This window comes from Lonchura striata, chromosome 1 (genome assembly GCF_050655825.1).
Source record: "Lonchura striata isolate lonStrDom1 chromosome 1, ASM5065582v1, whole genome shotgun sequence".
Classification (NCBI taxonomy): Eukaryota; Metazoa; Chordata; class Aves; order Passeriformes; family Estrildidae; genus Lonchura; species Lonchura striata.
The window spans coordinates 43,445,069-43,471,187 of NC_140703.1; the positions used below are offsets into that span (position 1 = coordinate 43,445,069).

General features: G+C 38.5%; 1 protein-coding gene across 2 annotated transcripts in view; it reads left to right on the plus strand.

Moving 5' to 3' along the window:
* The window catches only part of ARHGAP42 (Rho GTPase activating protein 42), a 139,257-nt gene extending 119,142 nt beyond the window's left edge, over positions 1 to 20,115 (plus strand). For both annotated transcript variants that reach the window (XM_021529328.3, XM_085593339.1), the window contains 7 exons: positions 3,083 to 3,242; positions 5,041 to 5,185; positions 7,015 to 7,395; positions 8,496 to 8,652; positions 10,044 to 10,106; positions 14,476 to 14,555; positions 14,792 to 20,115. In XM_021529328.3, coding sequence (XP_021385003.3) covers positions 3,083 to 3,242; positions 5,041 to 5,185; positions 7,015 to 7,395; positions 8,496 to 8,652; positions 10,044 to 10,106; positions 14,476 to 14,555; positions 14,792 to 14,880 — 1,075 coding nt within the window. In that variant the 3' untranslated portion in view covers positions 14,881 to 20,115. The remainder of the gene's footprint in view (positions 1 to 3,082; positions 3,243 to 5,040; positions 5,186 to 7,014; positions 7,396 to 8,495; positions 8,653 to 10,043; positions 10,107 to 14,475; positions 14,556 to 14,791) is intronic.
* Positions 20,116 to 26,119: the final 6,004 nt, after the last annotated feature.

Here is a 26,119-nt window from a genome sequence, read left to right on the forward strand (position 1 = left end):
TTGCAAAACCTGATTAGGCAGACCTTGCCTCTTGTTATACTTGGGCTGACACAGAGAGCCGGATGGAAAAAAGTTTTAAAAGTTTCTTTACTCACAGAATTGTTTAATTAACTAAAAAATACAATACCTACTCCTTTGGAACCCTCAAGAATGTGAAAGTATTTAATGAAGGAGTAACAATTTTGTAAAAGCTGCTTGTCTGGAATCTTCAAAATTCAAGGAATATATAAGCATAGGAACTGACTTACTTATCAGTGCAACTACTGTTAGGCAAGCATTACTTTCTTCTTTTCCTTTCTTTTCTCTTTATTCTCAGTGTAATCTCAGATGCAATTCCAAAGAAAAGCATACCTGTAGTATTCCCTTATTTAATTGTTCTCTTTAACTTTTGCTTTTCTCATCTTTATTGTGATTCTCATTTCATAGATATGTAATATTAATTTTACACTGAGTGCCTTCAGTGCTTTTCTTTCCAACATAAAATTCACCCCTTCTAATTTCCATAGTATTTGCCAGCTGTTGTTTATGCTAGCAATTCTAATGATACTGAATTTAAAATTAGTCTCTTGAGTGTATTAGCCATCTTCCTCCCTCATCTTTTTCCTATCATTGTGTGGAGATTTTTCAAAGAACAAATAAATGGCAGGTAAAATGCCTAATTTTATGGAAATGGGAAAACTTGGGGAAAAAAAATCCAGCCTCCTCTTTTCATCATTCTTTTGTTGAAAATCCAATTTCAAAGTGTATAATTCCTTCCCTATATTTCTTTTAGCTGTTCAGTTTTCGCATAAATGCTTCTGCAACAAAGTAAAAATACTGTAGCTTTGGGTTATAAAATAAGGAAAATGTTATTTTTCCTCTTGGTTTAAGTCTTTAGGTCTTTGCCTAGCTTGACTTTTGTGTTACGATGCAAATTTAAATAGGATCAGATGTGGGATGTAGATAATACTAAAAACAAACACACAAAACTGGCAAATCCTGAAAAACACTCTGGAGAGGGGTGATACTGCATGGATACATAGTCAGTAGCTAGGCAAACATGGCAAGTTTGGTGCTACTTTCACATGGGTTACTTATTTTTTGGTTTTTAAACCATCTGGTCAAATTATGTCTAGTCTAAAGAATGAATCATTCTTTGTTATGATTTAACAACCTGTGGTAGGCAGTTGAGAGTCTGCAGTCTGTCAGTATCACAAATTTGTTGGTGATGCATCAAATTAAGAGATTCTGAGCAGAAAGCAATGGCATTTCCACAAATGCCCTACAGCCACCTGAAGTGCATGATTACCTCAGTTTGTGTCTGTGTTGTAGCTCAGCACCAGTAGGAGCAGGTCAGGGGAAAGTGGCTATCAAAATGATCCATTTACAGTCCTGGGTTCTTTCTCATTTGCAAGAAATGGAGCCTTTGAAATGGATTGTAGAAAGCCCTTTCCGCTGCAGTGTTATTGAAGTCACCATTTCTCTTATTAGCCAAGCTCCCAAATTTGTAACCAAGGAAACCCAAACACCAGACAAACACTACCTTCTCTCTAATATAAGATTGTAGTATTTGTGTAACAGACCTCTACAGTTACTGTGCACCACATAGCAGTGTAACATTCCAAAGGGAGGGGTTTTTTTAAACTTTTTAATAGCATATCTAGAGCTGAGTTTTCAACATTCTAGTTTCATTAAAATACTAGTGGACTTCCCAAAAGACCCTTAGTCATCTAAGATAAACGTAAGATCTGTTTCAGAGAAAGTTAGATTAAGCTAAAGATGTGCTTTAACAGTGGAGTCATTTTCATGATGTGTCTTCCAAATAGTGATCTGTCTGTCTGTCTGAGGTAACAATTTGGAAAGTTTTGAGATAACTTATTGAAGCAATATAAGAAATATGTAAGAAGATAGGCATTTGTTTTCCTGCAGTCTATAATTTTGCTGCCTTCTTCACGAAACCCTTTCCCATATTTTTCCTACTTCTTGATGGAAATGGGGTGATAAAATCTTCTTGTCCCAAATAGGAAGGGAATATTTTATAGATTTTACTATTTCTTAATTTTAAAAGTTGAAATAATTATTTTAACTGCGGAGGAAATGGCTAAAAATGCTCAGCTTGACCACAGTAGCAGATGGCAGTGAGAAGGAAGAGAAAAATGCCTCATTAATAAGTTCCATTTGATAACAGATTCAATAAATTATGCATAAAGGTGATTTTAAAATCATGACTTGGCATAATATTCCTCAGAAATGAGGTATCAGGGCAGTTGTGAGTGGGGAATCACTACCAGTTGTTTCAAAGGATCTATGATGATACAGTTTTTAATTGGCAAATCTTAATAGTAAGGAGAGAAATGGGGCATTGAGTATTACTGATTGAGATTTAATTATCTGATAAATTATTGGGAAAACTAAGCTTTTAAATTCTACATTAAAAAGAAAAAAAAGCAGAAAAGGTAAAGTATGTGGTAACAGACTATACAGAAGTAAAAGGCTAATATATTTTAAAACCAGATGTCATTATGCTCATCTAATGTTATCTATCAAACAGAAACAATAATTTTACTTAATCCATTGATCCCATGTTTCCATCAAATTAATAAAGAGATCCTATTGCAAATTAAATGTTTTCAGTGATTAAGCTTCATTCCTTTACGTGAACACTAAGATATGTGGTAGATCTCTGTTACCACAGAGCGTTTTCAGTCAATCCAGTTGAAAGTATATAAGGACCTGTATAATCATTGGAGAGAGATAGTGCTTGCCCTAAGACTTCTAAATTTTAGGTGTTCTTAATCTCTCTGTGTAGATCGCCACATACAGTTGCCTTTCTCTGTCAGTTATATCAGGAGCTGAAATACTACTCTAGGAGGACATACTCATTATCCATTAAGTTATTGCATGACAGGAGCCTTAATAGAAACATAGTAGTTGTACTACATTGTATTTTGATTCTAGTGTAAGTGGAAGTTTTTAAAATGTATTTTAAAGGGAGGCATGAACTTGAGATCTTGTAAAAGTAGTAGTCTTAGCAAGTTTTTGCCTGTTAAAATTGTAGTTTAGCATAGCAATTAAATCACATATTGTTTGTGTTCATTTAAAGGGTATCATTGCACAGTCAACAAAATCTAATGACTGTATCCAACCTTGGTGTTATCTTTGGACCAACTCTGATGAGAGCACAAGAAGAAACCGTGGCTGCTATGATGAACATTAAGTTTCAGAATATCGTCGTTGAAATTCTGATAGAGCATTATGAAAAGGTAGAAAGAGATTACCTGTTTTGTTATGAAGTGGAACTAAGATCTCATTTTCATTACCAAGATTAAGTCCTTAAGAATAAAGAGTCCAAAATGTGCAAAAGGTCATTAATAGAAATAATAGCTTCTTCCCACTCCATGCTATGGATCTGTGTTCCTAGCAAGTCTTTCATTGCTGTGCAAGGTACAAATCCAAGACATAATTTTCTATGCTTTGAAGGCATTGCTCTGAATCAGTTACTTTCTGAAGATTGCTTCCTGAATCTAGAAACAGAAAGAGAAGGTCATAACTTCTGTCCTGGCTGCTCCAGCTCTTTCTTGCTACCATTGTATGATGGTAGGTGAATGCACAGATTCTGCTCTGAGTGCATCAGGTCACAGTGTTTCTGGCCACTGCTGTCCTTAGGGGACATGTCAGCTGCCTAGTGGAGATTAGTCAGTAGAAGGGTTGAGAAGGACTTGAGCAGGAAATGTTGCACACTCACTTTCAGTCACTACCACCGCTGGTATCAGCTTCACTGAAAGGCCTCCCCAGATTCTTTGTTTTAATTTTAAACTGACTTCAGAATTTAGCTGAGAATTCAGAATTCAGACAAGACCTCCTTTACTAAGTAGTCAAAAGCAATTTTATTCTGTGGATCTTAGTTGAGCTATGTTATCTCTGATGACTGACAAAACAAAGTGAAAAAAGTCTTGAGTTTCTTTCATTACATATTACTCAGCTAAGGGGCAGTTCCCAGTCAATACCAGGATCCCCTGCACTGGTTGATCAGTAGGTGCTGACAGTACAGCAGTTATATTTCATAGGGGCTCCTCAAAATGGCAATGAACCTGATAGCCTTCTTGGCTCTGATTGCAGAACATATATATTGCATGTTTCCAACACTGAATTTCTTCTCCAGAAAATCAGAGCTCATTCAGCACAAAGGCTATGACTGCACAACCAAAGTCACTCCTGTTCTGTTTCTCTGTCTACAGATCTGTTTTTATATTGATGTGCTACTCACTAGTGCTTAATAAAGTTTGGATGTACTCTGAGAGCATCTCAAGATGTCCACCAAAGTATTTCCTACTGTGGAAGTACATTTGCTTTTTTCCACTTCTATTAATGGCACAAAGGTGTCTTTTCATGGCTTGCTTCCTCTTCTTTTGGGAAAGCCCTATAGCTGGAGGGCCCAGAAGTCCTTTCAGAGATGCTTTCTGGCATAGCATGGTTAAAAACTGAGTTTTTTCTGTAGCAACGAATTGCAAAATTGACCAAGTGGTAGCAGTGGTATGTAAAAGATAAGAACCAGGAGATGCCTGAAATGTAAAGTTGTTCCTCATTAGACTTGACTTGTTTGGTCAAATAAAGCTTTCTGAAATCCAAATTTGATTGTAATAAGTTATGACTGTAACATATTTCTTGATCCATAAAAACTTTCTCTGGAACACAGAGGTAAAAATCAACTTTGTCATAATATTTTGAAAAATATATTACTTCTTGGTGAAGAGTCATTAGTAGGCACTTATTTTGTTTTACAATTTCAACTGTTAAGCTCTTCTTTACAAGAGCTAGAAAATAAATCTATTTCAACAAATTAATACAGATATTAAGTACAGCTCAGTATTGTGGTTCTTGAGTTGTAAAATGAGATCAAAGCAAAGCTTATATTCTGTGACTTTACTCTTTTGTAATGTATGAGGCTATGACAGTATTAATTTCAAGTACTGTGGGGAAGAAAACAAATGGATTAATAATGAAAGTGTAAGAGTACCTCTATTGTGTAATGTAATTTTGTCCTTTTTATTAATCATGCAGATATTTCACACAGCACCAGATCCCAATATTCCTCTTCCCCAGCCTCAGTCCCGATCGAGTTCAAGAAGAACAAGAGCAATTTGCCTCTCCACAGGCTCACGTAAACCCAAAGGAAGGTACACACCATGTCTAGCAGATCCTGACAGTAAGTTTGGCATTGCATACTGGTTATCTTGCTTTTTATGTCATCTCTTAACTTTGCCTGAATAATATCCTATAGATACTGATGATCATAAGCATCAGCTTTTTAACCTCTATGAGTCACAGCAGCACTGTTGACTGACTGCATTTGTCACTTCTCTGATGAGGAAGGATGTTTGCTTATAGACAAATCTTGTGTTGCATGCAGTGTTCAACATCATTTAAACATTATATCCTCTATAACAAAGGTAATTCAGTAAAGGACTGGAGATCAAAACCATCACTTGGCTTTTTTCACATGCATGAAACTGTGGTCATTGTTTCAAAGTCAGCCACTGCCTCAGCTGCCAAAACCACCGAAACTTTCTTAGGTTTTCTGGAATGGAAACAAATTAATATTCCTGGGAGAAGCAGTATACTCATCATATGACTTACTGTTTATCAGCAGGGAGTTATACCTATAATTAATTAATTGTTTAGAATGCTTACTTAATTTTATATAGATGTAATTAAAAAGGTTTGCTTCATTCATTCTTATCCATTTGGGTCATTACTTTTTTACTTACTGCCTTGTCCTGTAAGGAGTGTTGAAACTTTATAAAAGCTTAAGTCATTAACAATTCCACTACTGCAACAGATTTTCTAAAGAATTTCTGCATCCCTTGGTTCCTCAAAAGCATTTATATGAGTCTGGTTCAGTAAATCAATCCACAGTGAAATTTCATCAGTTCTTGAGGATCTGTAATAATTCTGAAGTCTGTAATGTTACTTTTTTCCTGCCAGGGGCAGTTTAAATACTAAATAACAATAGCTCCCTGCACGTAGACTGCCAGTGTGAATGATACAGGGTCCCAAGTATGAAGTTACAAAGGAACAGTCAATTACACTCACCAGAGGACAAACTGGGCAAGTTTCAAGTGTTTTTCACTGTGTAACTGCAATGAATGAATACCAGGATAAGAAAGGGATATTTCTGTGCATGTATTTCGCAGAGTGTATGCAAGCTTCTTCAGGCTATGCCAGGGGAGCTTCAGGTTGGATATCAAGAAGAATTTCTTCACTGAAAGGCTTGTCAAGCATTGAAACAGATTTACCAGAGAAGTGGTAGAATCACCATCCCTGAAAGTATTCAAGAACTTACGTGACATTTAGTGTCATGCTTCAGTTGATATAGAGGTGTTCAGTCAAAGGTTGGATTCAATGATCTTGGGCATCTTTTGCAACCCAAATGATTGTATGACTTCTATGATGTTATGTTTGGAGGCAGTTTGATTGCCACTAGGTCTTATCCAACAGCTCTCCATTTGTGTTTTGCTGATTAGCTGAAACTCAGCACTTCTGTAAACAAGTTGCAATTGTGCCCTGAAACGCTGAGGTAGAAACAAAGGTACTCCTCTTACCAAATACCTCTAGGTGTGGCAGGTAAGACGGAGCCAAGGCTTCTGGAAACAACATTTTCAGAGTACTAGATGGTTTTAAGTCACCATTTAAATGAAGCACGGGCACAATTATATGGCAGGAAATAAAGGAAATCTCTATGGGGTGAGAAAAGGTATACAGGTTTCATGTGGTAGGGAATGATAAAAAATTACAGAAAATACATCTGACAAAAAATGCATCAGCAAGCCCTGCAACTTTCAAGGGACTAATGCTTTGTTAACAGGCAACATGAGTCTTCAAGTTGTAAATAAGAAAAAGAGTTGTGTTCTTTCTGCAGGAAACCACAGATTAATGAATTTGATAACAAGCAAGGAACAAAATAGCTAAAAGTGGCATGAAAGAAATGCACATGATTAGAAAATGCAGATTATGTTTTTCACTCTCTCTCCCTAGGTGACTCATACAGCAGCAGCCCTGACAGCACTCCCATGGGCAGCATCGAATCTCTGTCTTCTCACTCCTCCGAGCAGAATAGCACCACCAAGTGCACGCCCTCACAGCCAAGGGAGAAATCGGGAGGGATTCCATGGATTGCCTCTCCTGCTTCTTCTAATGGCCAGAAAAGTTCAGGCCTGTGGACTACAAGTCCAGAATCCTCATCAAAGGAGGATGCAACCAAAACAGATGTGGAATCAGACTGCCAAAGTGTAGCTTCTGTCACTGGACCAGAAAATGCCTCTCCACCAACAGACCTGACCAAAAAGAGTTCCTACAGTCTGTCTGGGCTGAAAAGGTCTTCAGCATCTTCCCTTAGATCGATTCCATCAGCTGAAGGTAGCTTCCAAGGTCTTTTATCACACCAGTGTTAACTTACGCATCAAAAAACAAGAGCTGGGTCTGAAAGCTAATGATACTCATTAGTATTGTTTCTTTGTTTGCTTGTTCTTAATTTTTGTGGTATGTTGTTTCAGTTTTGAAACTACTTCTGACATATTTCCATTGCTTATAACCTCACAGTTCACACAGTTCACACAGCTTAAAAAAAAAGTTTCTCAAATTTAGATCACTCTCTATCCTCCTATGATTCATCTATAATTTGAGTATTATAGAATATATATAGTATAATAGTATTATAGAATAATACTATGTATTATAAATATTAGTAATATAGAGCTATTGTGCTTGTATTTTGGGATCTCTGTATTACGACAGTTTTTAAAGCATTATTAAGCATCGGTTGGTCTTTGGCATAGGGCAAGAAACAGTTTTCTTCTTGCAGAGCATCCATGAATATGGATGGTCCATTGATAAGTTGCCTGGAAGGACACATGAAGACATAGTTTATATTCATCAAAAGACCTCTTTTGTGTGCTATACTGTCTGTACACATATAGATTTGCATTATCAAGTTACAGTGGAAATTGTTTAAGGCAAATCATGGTCATTTATTCCTAAGTGTATTTTTTTAAACTTCATGAAGCTTTTGTGGATATCAAAATGTTAATTCATAAAAAATATTGTGGCCTGATTTCAGACTGCTTTGATCAGTTGATTTCCTGAGAACCATTTCCCTGTGAATTTTTTTCCCTTTTATGCAAAGTGCTGCTTTATAAATGTTTCCATTGTCACTTTTTAGTGTTGTACTATCTAGCCATGTAATTGCAATATAATTTTTTAGATTTCTCAGTTTTTGTGTCCTTTCCTCATTCTTTCGGTTGATTCTTTTCTCCTGGCTTTTTGTCAGAAAGATGGTTTCTTCTTGCTCTTAGTAAGTAGTTTTTCTACCTGTTTTGACTCCTAAAAAAGACCCAAAAAAACCCCCAAAAAAACCTCAACAACCACCACAGCACAACCTTTGCTCTGCACAGTTATACATGTTTGGTAACAACTTCAAATCAGCTTTAATGTTCCCTATAATTTGATGTTTTCTTTAGGTAACAAAAGCTGCAGTGGATCCATACAGAGCTTATCTTCAACAGATACCAAAGATACACTAAAGGCTCCACCAAATCCTGATTTGCCTCCCAAAATGTGCAGGAGATTAAGATTAGATACTGCATCAAGTAATGGCTATCAAAGACCAGGATCTGTGTAAGTCATTAAGACCATTTGGAGATTTGTGTTGTTACCGTATTGCCTGTTATAAAGTGATTGCAGAAATGTTTCTAAGTAATTGAAAAAGTATGCATGAATGTCACCCTGATTCTTAAGATTTTCTAAAGCCTTCTGAGTTTACATTCTGTTAGAGAACTTTCCCACACAATTTCTATAAACAATATATTGTTTTGCCTTCTTTTATGGGGGTGGAGAAACTTGATATACTGGTGGTTTGTCCAATGTCTTTGGAGAGGTGGCCCGTTCACTCTCCAATCCTATGTCACCTTTGGGAAAGTATAAAAGTTGGAGTCAGAGAATAAACTTCATTCTTTACCTTGCAAATAGCAGGTGGCTTGCATCGTGCTTTCACGTGTCCTATAGCGACACATGAATACTTGATTTTAATATTTCTCTATTTGTTAATTATTTATCTAGTTTTGTTAAATTTGTAAACAAAGGAGATGGGTCAAAGTCTGTTCAAGTCACTTGAAAGACTACCATTGACTTTATTAGACTGGAGACAAGATAGAAATTTTTCCTAGGAAAATGATTTGTATTAGTATCTCTGGTTCTTCTGGAATTAATATTTCAAGGAGCAGAAATGCTACTTACTGTCTATGCAGTAACACCATCAGAAACACCATCAGATTTTATTTGTGGAAGTCTAAAATTGGAGGAAGGAAAAAGAAAACAAAACCAGCCTTTAGCTCCAAAGTGTCTTCAGTTGCTGCATGATAAATGGTTGATTTTTAACAGCTGGGGTTTGGTTTGGTTTTTGTTTAGTTTTATTTCTTAAATGCTGAAAGTAAGATAGTTCTAAGTGATAAAGATTGTGATTTAGCCTATTGAGATTTGGGTTAATAATGTTTCTCAGTGCTTCAGAAAACTGAAAAGTCAGATCTCTCGTGCTCTGACTTTGATCCAGAATATCTCTGTCCTCATGAACAAGTATTTCCAGATCTGCAGAGCATCAAGAAGTTTTCAAATACTGCACGATATCATTCAGCCTCTCCACTTTGTATCTGGAAGGGATCACTGTCATTTCACAGACTCCTGTGTCTTACTTAAACAGAGAATTCTGCACAGATCAGAGTTCCAGCATGATAGTGATAGACTGTCAGTAAAAGCATTTCCAATATATCTATTTGCCATCCATTAATATAGTTCTAAACACAAGATGTTGAGGTTTCCATTGGGAACTCAGCATGGCACTGGAGCATGTGGAAGTCTGTTGCCCCAGTTAGGTTACATCCTTAAAAATTCTGGTGAATAGGTATGTAAGTGAATAATTTAAAAAAACAAATTCAAATGTGTCCATGTCTTTAGATGATTAGAAATTAAACTAGTGTGTGTAGTATAAACCAAGGCTTTGCATTTATTTTCAGAGTGGCTGCAAGAGCACAGTTGTTCGAAAGTGCTGGTTCACTTAAACAGGTTTCTTCAGGACGGTAAGTGCTACAAACTGTTTAACATTCTGTAAAATTCTTTCTGTTTTGCTGGCTTCAGAGATTGAAAGAGAAGTGCTGGAGCTTTGTTCTTTTGGACAACATCATGTGGCATGTGAATTTTTTTTTTTGTTTACTAAGCTCATCCTTTCTTCAAAAGAAAGCTAAATTTCACAGAGAACCAGAGCCAGTCTGGTTATTCTATTCACCTGGAGGAATTGTGAGAGAGGCTCAGGTCAGCTGTCTGCTTAATGACACAGAAACAAGAGAAAATTACCACTATTTAAATTAGGACGAGGGTGCTGTACTTTCTCCATACGGCTGTTTGTATGGAATGGCTTCAGCAGAGTAGCAAACCTGCTGGTTTATGGTAATTTGCTCATATAGGCAGATCTGGAATAACATCTACTTTAGAAACTTCAAGATTAACTTGATCACATTTTCTGTCTTTACCATCACACCTTCCATGCCTTGGTGTCTGTCTGGAGAAACTGTTGACCTTTCTTCTTGATATTGTGCAGCAGAAACTATTGGCATTTTCTTCACAATTGTTTGCATTTATTTCATGAATTTGATTCAACTTTATATTAAATGAAAATAGAATGTTCTAGTAAGTGTTTGTCTAGGAAGCAGTATATTCTGTACATTAATATTCCCATTACAATTAATAGACAAAGCAGATAAGTAAATAGATATATGAAAACATCTGTCTTTCTTCTCACAGTCCCAACTTTTCAAATTCTTTGAGACAGAACAGAGATTTGCTCACTGATGAAACCCACAACTTACCAGAACTGTTGAGCAATGAAAAAAATATGTAAATCCATGCATCCAGAAATAGTAGCCAAAAGTAGCAAAATATAAAGGAAGATGCCAACATGCTGAAATGTGTGGCCATGGAATGTGTCTGTCCTCTCTGGCAGATGTAGCAGGGGAGGGAAAAAAGCTCTCCTGCAAAGGCCTACTGATTTTGTGAGAGAAGAAGCTTTCGGGAATCAAGGCTCTTGTTTTGTGTAGTACCATGAACTGTAAGATGAACAAAAAGGAGGGTGGCAGAGGAGGAAAGGGATGTGAAAAGATCAGGGCAATAATTTAAGGAAGAAAAGTATAAATGAAGGGTCTGAAATGTTCTTAAGCCAGTGCCCTAAGTTGAAAGCAGTGACTGCTTCACCAGTCCTGCAGCATTTCATGTTCAACACTGTTCCATTTCTTATTTTGTATTACTTCCATCTTCCAAACTCTCCCTTGTTGTTACTCCAGAGCCTGTGCTACCTGTATCTGTATATAAAAAGCATGTAAGAAGCAAAAATCTGACAAAGGAAAAAGTAGCAGTTTGGTAATGGATGTGGAGAGGGGATAACAAAGCCGAAAACACTGAAAGGCTGAATAGCTCCTCTACTTCAGCCTTCATAAGAAGGCAGAAGAACAACAGGAGCAAGGAGAATGGAAAATGAGAGGTTAGCAGAGAGAATGTGGAAAAAACCAGAAGTAGCTCAGCTGTTCTTACAGTGCTGCTTAAGTCTGAGTATGATTTTGCAATTCAGAGCCAGCTATTATTTAGCTGCATTTGAAGGCTAAATTCAACATGAAGGCTGATTTAAAACTGCAGAATAGCCTTTGCTGCTTTTTTTTGTTTTGGTTCGGTTTTTTTTGTTGTTGTTGTTATTTTTGGGGTTTTTTTATTCTGAAGTACATAGAAATCATGGTAATTACAACTGATCATTTAGTAGAAAGGCCTTCTGTGTTCATAACTCTGCAAACCAATGAATATATGCAGGGCCAAGTACAAGTCAGAGAAACTATTCTTAAGCTGCCTGGTTTGGTAGTGGAAATACTCAAGTCAAGACACTGTTGGACTATATCCATGGGTAATTTACCCTGTTATGATAAATGTTAAGCTACTGCTTACCTATGCATTATAGAATGTAACTTCATCCCTGCTTGAAGCACCTGTTACCTGTTGTGGTCTTTTGCACTGATGGCAGATCAAAAGTACCTGTATGGTTTTGCAGTCTCATGTTGTTTTCTGTATTCCAGAAGGTAATTCTGCACTTGATATTTTACTGCCACAGTGGTCTGGTCCTACTTATTTCCTTCTTATATGCAGTGGTTGCAACCCTGCTTTCTGACTTTGTATGATGCAACAGGTCTATGAGTTGTGTGTCCTCTTTTTTAATGAGTTATTTGACCTGTTTTCTCTCCTTGCATACGTGAGTATATGCATCTGTAACCCTAAAGGGTTTTTCTAGTCAGAAAGACAAGAGACCACAGTACATATGTTAGGATTGGACAAGGAAGACCAAAATTTGATGCCCTGTCCAGACTGTGGTCTCTTTTCCCAGTTACAGTTACTTTGACTTCTGTCTTCCTATTTCCTGATTTGAAGTTTATTATTCATCAGTCTCCCTCATTAAGGTATTAAGCTACTGTGTACACTGAGATCAGTCTTTGTGGCTAATCTAGTATGCACTTGAAAGAGGGGAAGGAGCTTTCTTACTATTTTCACAAATGCTGCAGTTAGATAAGTCAGTCAGGCCTGCGGTCTGTTTTTTTCAGCTTCTGTACAGAAATGCACCAACACATCATCTCTGACTCTTCTTATTCTTGACTTTGATTTAGAGGTACACAAGAAGTCAAGTTTCCTAAAGTGACAAACTGCATTAGAAGAATTTTCATTAAAAAAATGGGAAGGAGTAGGTGACAGCAAAAGGCTCAACCTTCCAGGAGGATCTCTAGGTGCCAGGCTGGGGCTTGAGTAAGAGCAGACTGATGTTTTGAAGCCCTCTAGACCCATGCTCCCTTCCCAACCATATGATTAAATATTATTTTCCAGTCATTCTTCTTTTTTTATTTTCTTGCTATATTTTGCATCCTAAACCACCTGGAATGCCTTGCTCAGACCAGACCAGCGTCTTTTACTCAGGCTTGGTTTTGAATCTTCCATCTCCAGGGCTTTATAAACCTTTCTTCTGCCTGTAGGATAATATTAACTGGTGACTCATCTGAGAGAGATTCATATGCTTTTCCTCGTTCATTCCTCTTCTGGCTTTGTCTTGCTAGACTGAAAAGTCATTAGGGCAGAAGCATAGTTTTAAATCTTGTTTATCTTTTGAAATAGTTATTATTGCTATTATTATTAGAGCCTCAGGTATTGTTGACTGTGGGTAGTCAAGCAAAAGAATTTATGATCTGATGTGTACTGATGTGACTGCTAGTATATTTATCATTATGGGCTCAAAACAACCATAATAGGAAGTAAGGAAATGGAAAATGCATTTTTCTCATCTGGAATCTACACAATAAGGTCATGGAACGAAGGAACTTCTAGGAAATGTGGGTAACATTTTCTGAAGTTGCCTTTTTTTCCTCTGCCCTAAACAACATGAATCACACTATATGTGTCCATCCACTCTCATACCCTTTTAAAGGTTCAAGTGAATGATGATAATGCTTATGATGTGGCACTGTTAACTAGTCTATCACATAACTCTTTTGTCTCACTACTTTGGGAGAAACACATGATAGATTACATGCCACTTGCATATACACACTCTCAAAAAGTATGCAGAAAATTTTAAACTTCACCACAGATCACATAGTGGGTCATTGAGATAAATCCTGGCTAGAAGGAAACTTCAGTTGGCAATTCCCTATCATATCACACAAAGGTGAAATAGTCAATAAGTTCATCTTCACTTAGTGTAGTGTGGATTTAAGGAAATTCAGAAAAATTGGTGGCTCATGTGAAGTTGTTCTGAGTGTGTAAGTTAAAGTCAAGGTATTAGGTGAAGAGCAAGAATCTAAAGAGAACTCCTAATTTCCATCTTCGTGTTCAAACCTTCATTTCGTACTTTGCAGAATCATAGTGCCAGACCCCAGAAGGTGACTTTTTCTGTCCTCCTTCTCTGGGACTGAATCATTACTCCATTTTGTCTCATGTTTACTTTCTTAGTATTATTTTCCTCTGTAGACCTATTAACAATAGTTTCTCACAGGTCAAGTTTTTAGACCTCTAATGACTTGATGATCACTTTTGAATTTGTTTCCAGGAAATCCATGGCTTGCTTCAAAAAGTATGCTCATTTCAGTATTTATTTGAATGGCAACTTGATTTTAAAAGTTCCAAATTGTATTCCTGTTTAAATATCTAAGTGGGATGTCAGTCTCTTTTCTGCAACAATATGCTTGTTAACTCCAGTAAGCTTGAAGTTATTATCTACTATAATTCTACTCCTCTGAACTGCTGTTTAATAAGTCATTATCATATAGCATTTGTACATCTCCTTATTCCTATAGTCCCCAGGTTTTAATTTCCTTTATACCTTTTTCCTTGTCATCTCATTTATTGCAAGCCTGTATTTTTTTCTTTCAGACAAGCAAAAGCCATGTATTCCTGTAAGGCTGAGCATAGTCATGAGCTGTCTTTCCCACAGGGGGCAATATTTTCTAATGGTAAGATTTGTTTTACGTTGCCTTATGTATTAAAAAATAACCTATTAAAAACTGAACCGTATCACAAAATGGGGGCGTAATTCCCTTTTTAGCTCTCAGGTTTTGTCCTGATTTTTCAGTTGCTCTTGATTAAATACCATCTAAATAAATGTATGTGGCATGTGTGGGGTTTTTAACAGTGTTAAAAATTGTATGGTTTTTTTTAACAGCGTTAAAAAATGTATGTTTTTTTGCAGTGTATCCATCAGTGGAACCAGGCTGGTTAAAGGCAACTTATGAAGGGAAAACAGGACTAGTTCCTGAGAATTATGTTGTCTTCCTCTAGTAATCTTTAGTGGACAGCAATATCTTCATGGTATCCATGGTAACAAATAATAAGCACTATGATTTTTATCTGACACAGATATGGGATCAGCCCCTTAGCTGAGTGATAGATTTCCTTCAGATGCTGCAGCTGCAGGTTACAGAGCTCCCTGCCAACGGAACAGAATGTGATGAAACAGTTAACAGTTTCTGTGCTGAGGATGGTACTCTGTTTAAATAACATCCATTGTTTGCAAAAGGTTGTTCTGTTCTTCTTTTATGGGTAAGGAACACTAGAGCAATAAAATAAAAAAAAAAATTGCTATTTAGCTGCAGACTTTCAGGTCCGAGGATGTTGCTCACAGAAATGCGAAATTTAGAGGCAATGCACTCTGACATTTCTTGTAATCTATGATTTTTAATATGGAAAATCGTGGACTTTTTCATAATGTAAGTACTGCTTCTATTGTGATCTGAATTCTCCCTTAGAAAACTTGATTCTGAAACTGATCCTAATCATTTCAAATAAGAAATGACTTTACCATAAATCAGAAGTTGTGACTTCTGTTAGTCATTGAGCTACAATACAGTATAGAATTTATACAGCTGATAGTATCAGTTTATACACTGCCTCTGCAGTGAGTGCTCATTCAAAATGTGATATGTTTAATGAATGTTTCATTCAAATACTTAGTAGATTTCTTTCCTACTTTCTGTATCAGCATAGATAATATTAACAACTTTTATTTCTATGATAATCATCATCTGGAAAATATTCTCTCTGTGTCCCAGAACATCTGTAGAAAACAAGGAGATGCTGAATCTGGACTGATTGGTAGTCTCGTGAAGTGAGCAGTAAAAAAAACCAGTATGTTTTGAAACCTGAGATAAATTGTAATTCATTCTTTTTCCATTGAAATTAAGACAAATGACCTGTGAACTAGCCAATTTTATAAGCTATGAATGCTAAAAGCTCAATGTAGCAATTAAATTACTTAGTGTTATTTCTCTGACTTCTGGCAAAATATTTGACAAAGACTCTCTCTTTTCATAGAATAAAAAATCCTTACTTTTCAAAGGTGTTGTAAAGATCTATTGATTGCTTCTGGTAGGAGTGAAAACAAAAAAATAAATAAATAAAACCAAATCAAAGAAAACCCCTGAAACCATAAGTGGCTTTCTCAATCTGAGCAGCTTTCTTGTATACCTTAAGGGAAAACATGCACTGCTTGCTTAGCTACTTACCATTCCTGATTGAAAACTGTGACATTTAACTTCCATCTTACTATTTTTTCAACACCAGTGCTTCCAAAAGAATTCACTGGTTCATAGAACTATCTAGGCTTAGTTCCATAGACCTGTCAAAGCTCAGTTCTTTCTTCAGTTGCAGAAATCAACATACAAACCATCTGTTGATTTCCAAGTTGTACCCTGCTTGAAGAAAGTTTAAGGAAGAACTGCTGTTTAAGGCTAAAAACATCAGTAATTTTTTACCTGCTGCGTTTTTCTTTCCATAGCCTTTCTCTTGTTTAAATAGAAAAGTAAGATTCATTGCCAACACAAAGAAGCACATCAGAACTTCATTGACTATATGTAGGGCATGAATTCTTCAGAGCTGGATTTCAGGCTGGTGGCAGAGCCCTGCAGGATCTTCTAATTCAAGTATTGAGTGATGATCAGAGAAAGAGACAAGCTTGAAGAACATCCTGCCAAAAATCGTCTTTTCATAGGGGGAGTCTGAGCAAGACTGGCTGCAGGCAGTTGGTGACAGACCCCATGCATTAGTGACTGAGTGCCCTGGGTTCTTTCTTCACCCTAAACAGTTTTATTAATCCCAAAACATGTTTCACTTCATCTTAAATCCAGACTGTGCCCAGTGCATTGTGATGAAGGGTTGTTCCAAATGGCACTGGTAGTGAAGGCAGACAAGGGTGTGCTCATCTGGTTTGCCCAGAGCAGAAGTGAAAGGAAGTAAGGTCTTTTCTCAGCCAGTTGAATCTTGCTTCATTTTAAGGCAAGCCAAGTTTGCTTAGTCTAACCTATGCCTAAGACTGCCTTTGCCCTGAGAAGACCAACATGATTTTGGTTGTGTTTTTGCTGTATTTCACAATTAAAAAACTATAGGCTGCCAAAAGGTTTGCCTCTGGTGACCTTCCCAGGAGAAATGGTGCTGCAGGCCAAAAGGAGCAGAAAGGGAAGCAGAACTTTGAGCAGAGGCTGGGAGCCCAGCATGTCTCACACAGGCAGAAAAAATGCAGTGATCAGGGGAAAAAATCCAGGGAAAAAATCCTAGCCTCTGTCTCTTGCATGGGGTCAGTAGCAAACCTGTATTGAACATCCTTTGATGACTCCTCATACTTCTTAAGGCCAATTTAATTGTTGTGAAATTCTTGAGGAATTGTGAAATAGAAAATGTAAAAAATGTTTGCTCTTACTTGCTTTGTTCTAGCCTGATTTAAAAATAAGTGGGGAAAAAAAACCCTAAGCTTAGGTAATTTCACATCCCTTGTATGTCTCTCACAATTCTCCAGTACTGTGTTTTGAAAGCAGCTGATCTGAGTACATGCTAGAGAAGTCAAAGATGCTTATTTCATCTTGTAGAAATAAAGAAGTCAAAGATGTTCATTAAAAATTTTGTAAAACTGCCAAGTTCAGTTACAGATTAATTTAGTAGAGCCTGTGAAGGCTGAGGGGAAGGTTGTAGAAAGACCTGGAGGAATCCCTGTGAAGGAGAGGTGTTTCATGTGTTTCCACACATTCATATCATATTAGACCAAAATTAGGATTGGAGAAGACAACTTTATAAGAAACTGGACTCCATTCATATGCTGCTCACAAAACAAATCTGTATTTTCCTCTGTAATGCTCTGCAGTTTTGTCAGGCTCTTCTTCCAAACTAGCCATTAATAATTTTCAAGTCATTTACCTTTAAAATGGCATTTCCATCTGAAAAATGTGATGTCTATTCTTACTTACAGTTAGCCACTCACTCTCCAGGAGTAGGGATTTTCATTTTGGGAACTCTGTGGCTTTTCTTGTACTCTCCTCTGTAGCACTTTCTGTATGGTCTCACTGCTGGGTTGTGGGTGCCCCAGCCCTTCCCTGCCTTTCAAGAGGGAGTTTATCTCTACAAGGAGCTGAACAGTGAACCAGAAAGCTGAGTAAGTAGGGGTGCAGAGACCGAAGTGGGGTAGGGGGCAGCACCAAAGCTTCTCTAATGATGATACTCTCAGGCCTGACCAAAAATCTTTTCTGATAATAGCAAAGAATCAGAAATCCGTATAACATATAAGTGGAGATATAATATTTTGATAATGACTTACCAGAAAATTAGGCAATCTGAACTAAATTAGCTCATAGTAGTGATTTACTATTCTTCATGGAAATCAGACTCACTCTACAAGCAAAAGTTAAACACTTTTTAAAATTATTATTAATATTATTATTATTACTACTATCCTTCTTAAAAGGATGCAGCAGGTTTGTTCCTAATATCACTGTAGAATTCATGGTAGACGTTACATTGTTGTTGTTTGTCTTGTGAAAATAATGTCTGTACCCACAACATATAATTAGCCATGTTTTTTCTTTGTTAAACCTTTTGATACGTGTTGCAGCACAACATGAATCAAACTAATAGTGTGAAGGATATATTGTATGATAAATATGTAAAGTATATTATTATTCTATATTCACACTTTTTATTAATGATGATAAAGATTTCTTTTTTTGTGTGTAATTCCTGTGAGTTCAGTATTAAAATGTCGTTGCCATGTTTTGGCATTCAGATTTATATGTAATAAAACTGTTAAATTAAACCATCGTTATCACTTATATCCCTAACTAATCTATAATATTCATTGTACAATTATTTCTGGGAAAAAAAATGCACAGATTTCCTGACCAGCACTATTCTATAATAGTAATAGTAACTTATTTTCCTTTTATATATTTTCTGGTGCTAATCTCTGTTCTTTGCCTATAATTGGATTGAATTGTAATGTGCCTTTAGGAAAGACATGTTAGGAGAGGAAAAGCTGTACAATTCTGCAGTTCAGAGCAGTAATTACAACAACAACAAAAAAAGCACTGTATGGCAGTAATTGGAATTTTTTTTGTTAACTTTTCTCCCCTGGCCTATTTTCTACTTAATAAGATTGCATCAGAATAAATAATGAAACTAAAAAGAACAATTTTGGCTTGAGCAGCAAGAAGAGAAATCCCAGTTGAGGATCACATCCTCCAGACTGGGATGGATCTTCTCCGCTGATGGAAACTCTCAACGTTCTAGTGAAGTCAAAGACAGACCTTTGGCAATTTATAGTGAAGTTTTGTTGGCCAGAAGCCCCTAGAAAGGAGATGGAATATTCTGCTAATGGTATAATCCGTGATTCTGCTTGGCATTGTCCTTTCTTTCAGCAGAGAGGCCTGGATGAATTGTTCAGTGGCAGAGACAACCTTGGTCTCTCTCTGGCTGGTCTCAGAGGCCTGAAGATGGTGCTGCTGCTGAAGCCCATCCAGCTGCTGCTCCTGCTAAAGTCCACTGTCAGTCGGGCTCTGTCTGTACCTGTTGGGAAGTCTCTTCTCTTTTGGTTTAAGATTTTTCATGGGCTTTGGGAGTTTGCTTTGTTTTGATTTAATAAGGTGCTTGGTATCCTAATTCAGTCACTGAGGATCATATAGGTTCTTTAATTGTCCTGTGTGTGGCAGTGTTTAATAAGCCATTAGATTATTCTTGTTTTAAGTGTAGAGCACAGTGCTCCAACCCTTGGACATCTCAGCTGAAAGCTGTTTTGCCTCTGAGCTTTCTGCAAGTGTTTTATTGGGAATTGTCATCAAAGCTCTGGCACTAAAGATAGCACCATAATCTCTGCAAGAGTTTCTCTTGGAGCAAAAGGCAGAACAGCTGAACAGGGCACATGGATAGTTTCAATTTTCAATCATATTTATGGCAATTTTGGAGGTATTAGCGTTTATAGGGGTTACTTTAGATACTATATGGTATTTTAATAGGAAAATATATACAATCAATAACTATATCTATTTAATAAAGTCTTACTAAATTATCTTACTGAACTCTCTGTTTATTTTGTAGTGTGGTTTCAATAATTATCTGCACTCTGTATATATTTACATGTAAATAAACAGCATGACATGCGTAAGCTGACTTTGCAGACATAATTCTATGTTGTACTTTACACTGTATTTCAAAAATTTGAACAAATGTTTTTCAAAATAAAAATCCTTTATACACAAACTGGTTTTTTATTTGTTTTAAATTTGGGTTCTGGTTCAGCTTTTCTTTTTTCCAAGTAATAACACTTTGTTTCTATTTCTATCCATACCTGCATTGTAGAGTAACATTTCAGCCCTGAGGATGCTTTACATAGATGGACATGTGGATACCAGACAATAGTCTGTCATGCACTATCCTGATCACATGGAATTCTCCAAAGATGTGGCTTTTGAGGAAAAGAAAATGACAGCTTTGGATGATAGGTAGCAAGACACAGAGCCCTAGCATGGCAGAATCTCGCTGATGAGGTCTTTGCCTCTGGAATTCAGCAGGTAAATGGGCTCGTGGGAGGGCCTTCCATGGCTCCATTCCAACAGCACTGCCAGCTGGGGAAGCAAAGGAGTACAGTGGCCTCTGCAAGTTCCCTTGCATGCCTTCCTCAGGATCTCTCCAAGGCTTTTTGCCTCAGTTTTTACAGCCCTCGGGCTGGAGTTACAGCTGTGCCCCAGGCAAAGGGAGCTGTGAGATGGCCTGCCTTGCCTTTTCCCTGGAGGAACTCACCAGAAACTTGGGAGACTTTAATATCCCTGAAGCAATCAAGCTTTGTTATGATACAGACTAAAAAGCCTGTGTTTCATAAACAAAATCAAACCAGCCAGCTGATAAACTCTTCCCTGTTAGCTGTGCTTGTGCTTGGTCAGTGCAGAAAACTGCAGGAGGCCAGGGAGGATGGATACTGCTCCTGCAGCCTCCTTCTGTGCGGGCACTGTGCCCACAGCTGTGCCCAGGGCCACACCAGACAGAAACAAAACACCAACACCGTGGCTGTAAGTAAAAATGAGACCTGAGAAGCCAAGCGGCGCGGACCAGATGGAAAAAGTGTCTTTCCCTTCTGATGCTTTCTAACAACTGCTCCGAGGTGCAGCTTGTATTTCACAGCTCTCCCCGCTTGAGGATTTGAGAGATGTGGACACTCCTTTCAGGAATCAAAGCATCACCTGCAGCCTACAGTCGCCAAACAGTCTTGCACCTTGCTGAGATCCTGGTGTCCCGGGCAGGATGGGGCCAGGGAGAAGGCAGGGCTCCCCTTGGGACCAAGGGATGCAGTTGAGCTGGCAAAGCCCCTTCTGGCTGTATTAGTTCAGCTGGAAAAACCTGAGAAGTAGAAGGGCTGCAGGAAGGGGTTAGAGCTGAGCTGAAGCTTAGTGCCCTGACTTTCAGTGTAGAGAACTGCCCCTGAGATGTAGTGTGGAGCAATAGCAATGGAAGCTGTCACCATCACTCCCTGCAACGCTCCCGGGTGCCACGGGGGCTCTTGGGAAGCAGGGAAGTGCAGGGACAGATGCCCTAAGGCACCTGCCCTGCCCTGCTGCTCTTTGTGCCTGGAGAGCCGGGCTGTGCCTGTGCCTGTATCAACACTGCCACAGCTCCCTCTGCCACCAGCACTTGGGATTGGGTTCCCCTCAGCTCCTGCTGGGGGCCATGAGAGCAGGAGTGGTAGGAGCTGGAAATGCCACAGATGCCCAGCTCTGCACTGTGAGTAGGCACAAGAGGAAATGGAGAGTATCTGTATTTTGATAGTTGATCAAAAATTACAGTTCATTACTGCCTTTATGTTAAAAATCTGAAAAAAAAAAAAAATTGTATTTTCTGTTGGAGTTTTCTGCTCTTTTCTACGGGGATGAAGGCTTCTCGGATTCAGCGATCCTGATCTGCAGGAGTGAGTGAATGCACACTTCTTTGGAGTCTAGACTAAGCTCTAAAATAGTTCTCATACTCATTTTCACAGTATTCCATTTTACTTGACATCAGGGAATAATTATGACTTTTTTTTAGTATTTCTGAGAAACCTATGTTCTGTCTGACATGCTGTATTTTGACATTTCATTGAACATTTAAATGTAAAAATATTTAAATTGCTGTTGAATCAACACAACTGTGTTGAATTTACCACATTAACACCTAATTTAAAACTCTCACGGGGTGAGACATTTGTGCTTCTTAAAAGAAAGGTGAAGACACATTTCATTACTTGGTTGCATTAAAGCACTTTACAGGACATGATTCTCATGTTTGGAAAAATTAGTATTTTGGGCTTCAGTGTTGGCTATGGAGAAAGTGACATGTGGAATTGCTTTGGTATAGAATGTGTGCTGAGATGAGGCAGGCAGGCCACAGCCTCCTGCCTAAAGAGGAAAAACTTCAATGATCCAAGGAAACAGCATAGGTGTAAACTGAGCAGGTGGCAAAGTCAGTTCAGGTCCTGGTTTAGAACATTTTCTCATTACTTTGGCATGATGCATTCCTTCAAAACCAGCCTTTCTAACAGAAACATGGCTTATTAAACATGGTAAATAAGGTATCTGCACTTTCATTTTTTAAAATTTTATTTCATGTTTGTAAAACTTTTCCCGTGTCATTTGGATTAATTGCTGATACAGAAACAGAGTATTGAAAGTATTCTTGGCTTCTTTTGCAATGCTTGGCTTCTTTTCTATTGTATTTATGGCAACAAACTCAAAAGCTGAACTAACCTAGAGCAAGTGCCTTTGCCAAAGATCATGGTGTGCTTTTTTAATGTAAACATGCAGGGATTCATGGGAACATTGAGTGACCTCCACAGCCGGTACAGAAAGGAGTCTTAATTCACTTGAAAGTACTTTGGTAATTGGAATACATCTTTCTGCCAGTATAATTGAGGAACTGATTAGTTAGACCCAGCAACGGATTAGACCCAGCACGGGTGTATTTCATTTAAAATTACTGTTAATGGCTCTTGGGTGCCCTTAGAAGGGATTAGAGTCCCATCTGAATGAAAAACATCAGTGATTTAGTTTTGTTGATAGTCATTGCTTTTGTATTCCTACAAAAAAAAAAAAAAAAAAAAAAAAACACAAAAGGAAACATGCAGCACATCTGGATTTGGGGTATTTTCAAAACAAGGTTTGCAATGCTGTGCTTTGGCTACAGCAGCAGGTGGGGGGGAGGGTGAGAGGGTGGGGGCTCAGCCCTGGGTGGGCTTGGGGCATGTGTGGAGGTGGAAGGCGCCCAACATGTCACAGCACAGCAGAGTTCAGGGCAGGAGCAATGGGCTCCAGCCAAGCTCGTTTGGGGTCTCCATGTTCCAGAGATGACCATACACTCATGGCAGCCCTGGAGAAACACTGGTGTAGTGCACAAGCAGGTGAGACAGCTGCACACTGGGAAGCCCCATGAGAAGCCTTTCAGAGGACAATTCCCAAAGTCATGCAGAAGGGGGATAAGAAACCTGAGCTTGATCTGTAGAATGTTCCTTCAAATAAATTAACTGGCATACAGGATGCAACTGGTTCCTAGAATAGAGCACGTGCTGTTTGCAAGAGCCTCGCAAGGGTTAGGGTTTCAGTGCACCTGAGCTGGGAGGCTGAGCACAAAGTGCTGGAAACAGAGACTGTGTAAGCAGTGACAACTGTGAACCCAGGATGCCTCTCAGCAGGGAAAACCCACATTAAGAAAAGACAAAAACCACACTGTGGGGGGGCCTGGTGCACCCTCCAGGGACATCTTAAGGAATCAGGTAGATAGCAGAGACCTTTAGGTGCAAACAAACAAATTTTGTTGGGCAGCTGTGATGTAAATATATCCTTACATAAAACCTCATCCTAAATTGTCATTTTAAGTTTGTTATTTCCTGCTGTTGCTCGAGGGGTGCTTTTGTTTGGTCCTGTGAAGGGCTGTACTTTTCTGTAATTAGGACAAACTCCTGCCTTTGATGGAAAAAATGGCTGTTCTGCACAATGTCCTGCTCCCCAGACCTTCCCTGAGAAATCTGCAGTGAATGCCATAGGAGTCTGTCATCATCTTCCAGTTGTGATTTGTAACATTTCCAGATGGGCTCTTCTCCATGCCCTCCCCATCCCCCTGAAGTTCAGACAACACAAAACAAACCAGCACAATTTATTTTATCCTCAGAGCAATGCGAACCAAGTCTGCCCCTACAAAACCATTGCCTTAATATTTTTTTCCTTATCTTTGTTCAAATGATGCCTCAAAATATTTCCTAAATGAACTAGGAAACCAAATGTAAGCATGATCACAATAATGATATCTGTAAGCACATCAGCATGAGAAACTCAGGTGAATATTGTGGCTTCTTAGCTAATCAGCTTTGCTGGATAGTTTCTATCCAGAGGGAAAATCAAGACAGAGTGTTTATCGTGGTGCTATTTGTGTGAATCTCTCATAAATAGCTCCTCTCCTGAAGGCAGAGGAACAAGCACAGCTCTTTCCCTGGCACGCGTTTAGGTCAGCCTTCCCTGCAGGAACATCTGAGTGAAACAGTGGTAACACCAAACTCAGTGCAGCTCACAGGAGGCGATTTAGGATACTGGACCTCCTCAGAGCACCAACCCAGCCTTGGCTCAGTTTGGTGCCTTCTCTAGTGCTGCAGCACCTTCATTACTGACACAGAACAAAGCAAATGATGGTTTCATCTGAATTCCCACACGGCAGGATCTCTGGCACCACTTATTTCTTTCATTTAGATAATCACAAAATGCCAGCGCTGCCTTCCCTGTGAGCAGGCAGTGATTATTGCTTAACTCGTTAGTATAAGAGGAAGCTCACTGTGCTGTGCAGAGATGAGTCAGGCTCGAGAGCATCTGCATCATTATGGAGTCTGAGATGTCACAATAAAAAACCCATCTCATTTAGGGGGACTGTTATCTGCTAAAGGTTAAAGCAAAACCTTCTACCTCACAGGGTCTAGACATCCTATGTCAAATAATGAGTAATCTTATTTTATTCTTTATACCCTTCTATTACTACATCTGATAAAAAGAATAAAACCCCAAACTATCCTTGAGAAAAAGAGGTGGGCATTGAGGCTGAATTGGGACAGACCAGATATATATATAGATAAAAAGATACACAGATACATACATACATGTGGATATATATATGCACATCCTATATATAGGAACATCTTTGTGTAAGTAAATAATGGGGGCCTAAATAAAGGTACCAATGAAGATGTGCTCCACTGAATGCATACTTAAGTAGGACCATGTTCTTTAACTTTGACACCTTGAAGTGTCTCAAAGACTTTACAAGATTATTTTCTTCTATGTGCTAGCTGCTAATAGAACTTCCACTTAAAAGAAATTAATGTGTTTTTGTACTGACTAAATGTTTTCCCCAGTTGTTTTACACAGCATAGAATGCTTGAAACTAAACCAATTTGGAAACAGAATGATCTGTGTGGTAAGTCCCAGCACTGTCAAATTGTTTGTGATGTGCACATGGAGCACTGGTAACATCCAAGATATCAATTGATTAGCAAGAACAAGGACATTCAGAAATGAAACTGCAGCATCACTTTCAAGATGTTCTGCATTATATGGAAATGATGTCCATGAGTATTGGCGTTGTTGGCATGACTAATCCTTCTCTAAGGGCCCACTAACACTGCAACACATCCTTAGAAAGGGGTGACATCTAAACTAGCAGTCCAGTTTTTTGCCAGTATTTCCTTGGAACAGGCAAAGAAAGGGGTGGTCTCTCCTGTTGATGGAGGACACCTGGCATTTCCCAGCCCTTCTGCCTGTGCCCCTTACCAGGCTGCAGGTCCAACTCCTTTGCCTGTTGCACACTACATCACAAGGCAGTGGGCTGGAAAGCAGAACACGTTAAGGATGAGGGAAGGATCACCTGAGCACTGGAGTCAGTTCCTTAAAAGCTAGGGGTGGATGTGCCCTGTTGGTGCAGCCAAGGAAAGGTTGCACCTGGTCAAGGAGCAGCAACAAGGAAAGCTCTTCTCCCCCATGACTGAGGATCCCCAGGTGGATGGATGGTGGATGGATGCATCCTGCAGTGTGCTGCACCTTGCACCTCAGAGGGTAGATCTGGCACTGGCCAGTTCTGGCAGCAGAAATCCCCAGTTCTTGGTGTGGACTGCCTGTGTAAAGTCTGGGGACAAATTATTCTGAAAGCCAGGCTTTTAAATAGTTACAAATTAATGATTATCTAATGTGTAAATTGCTGTGCG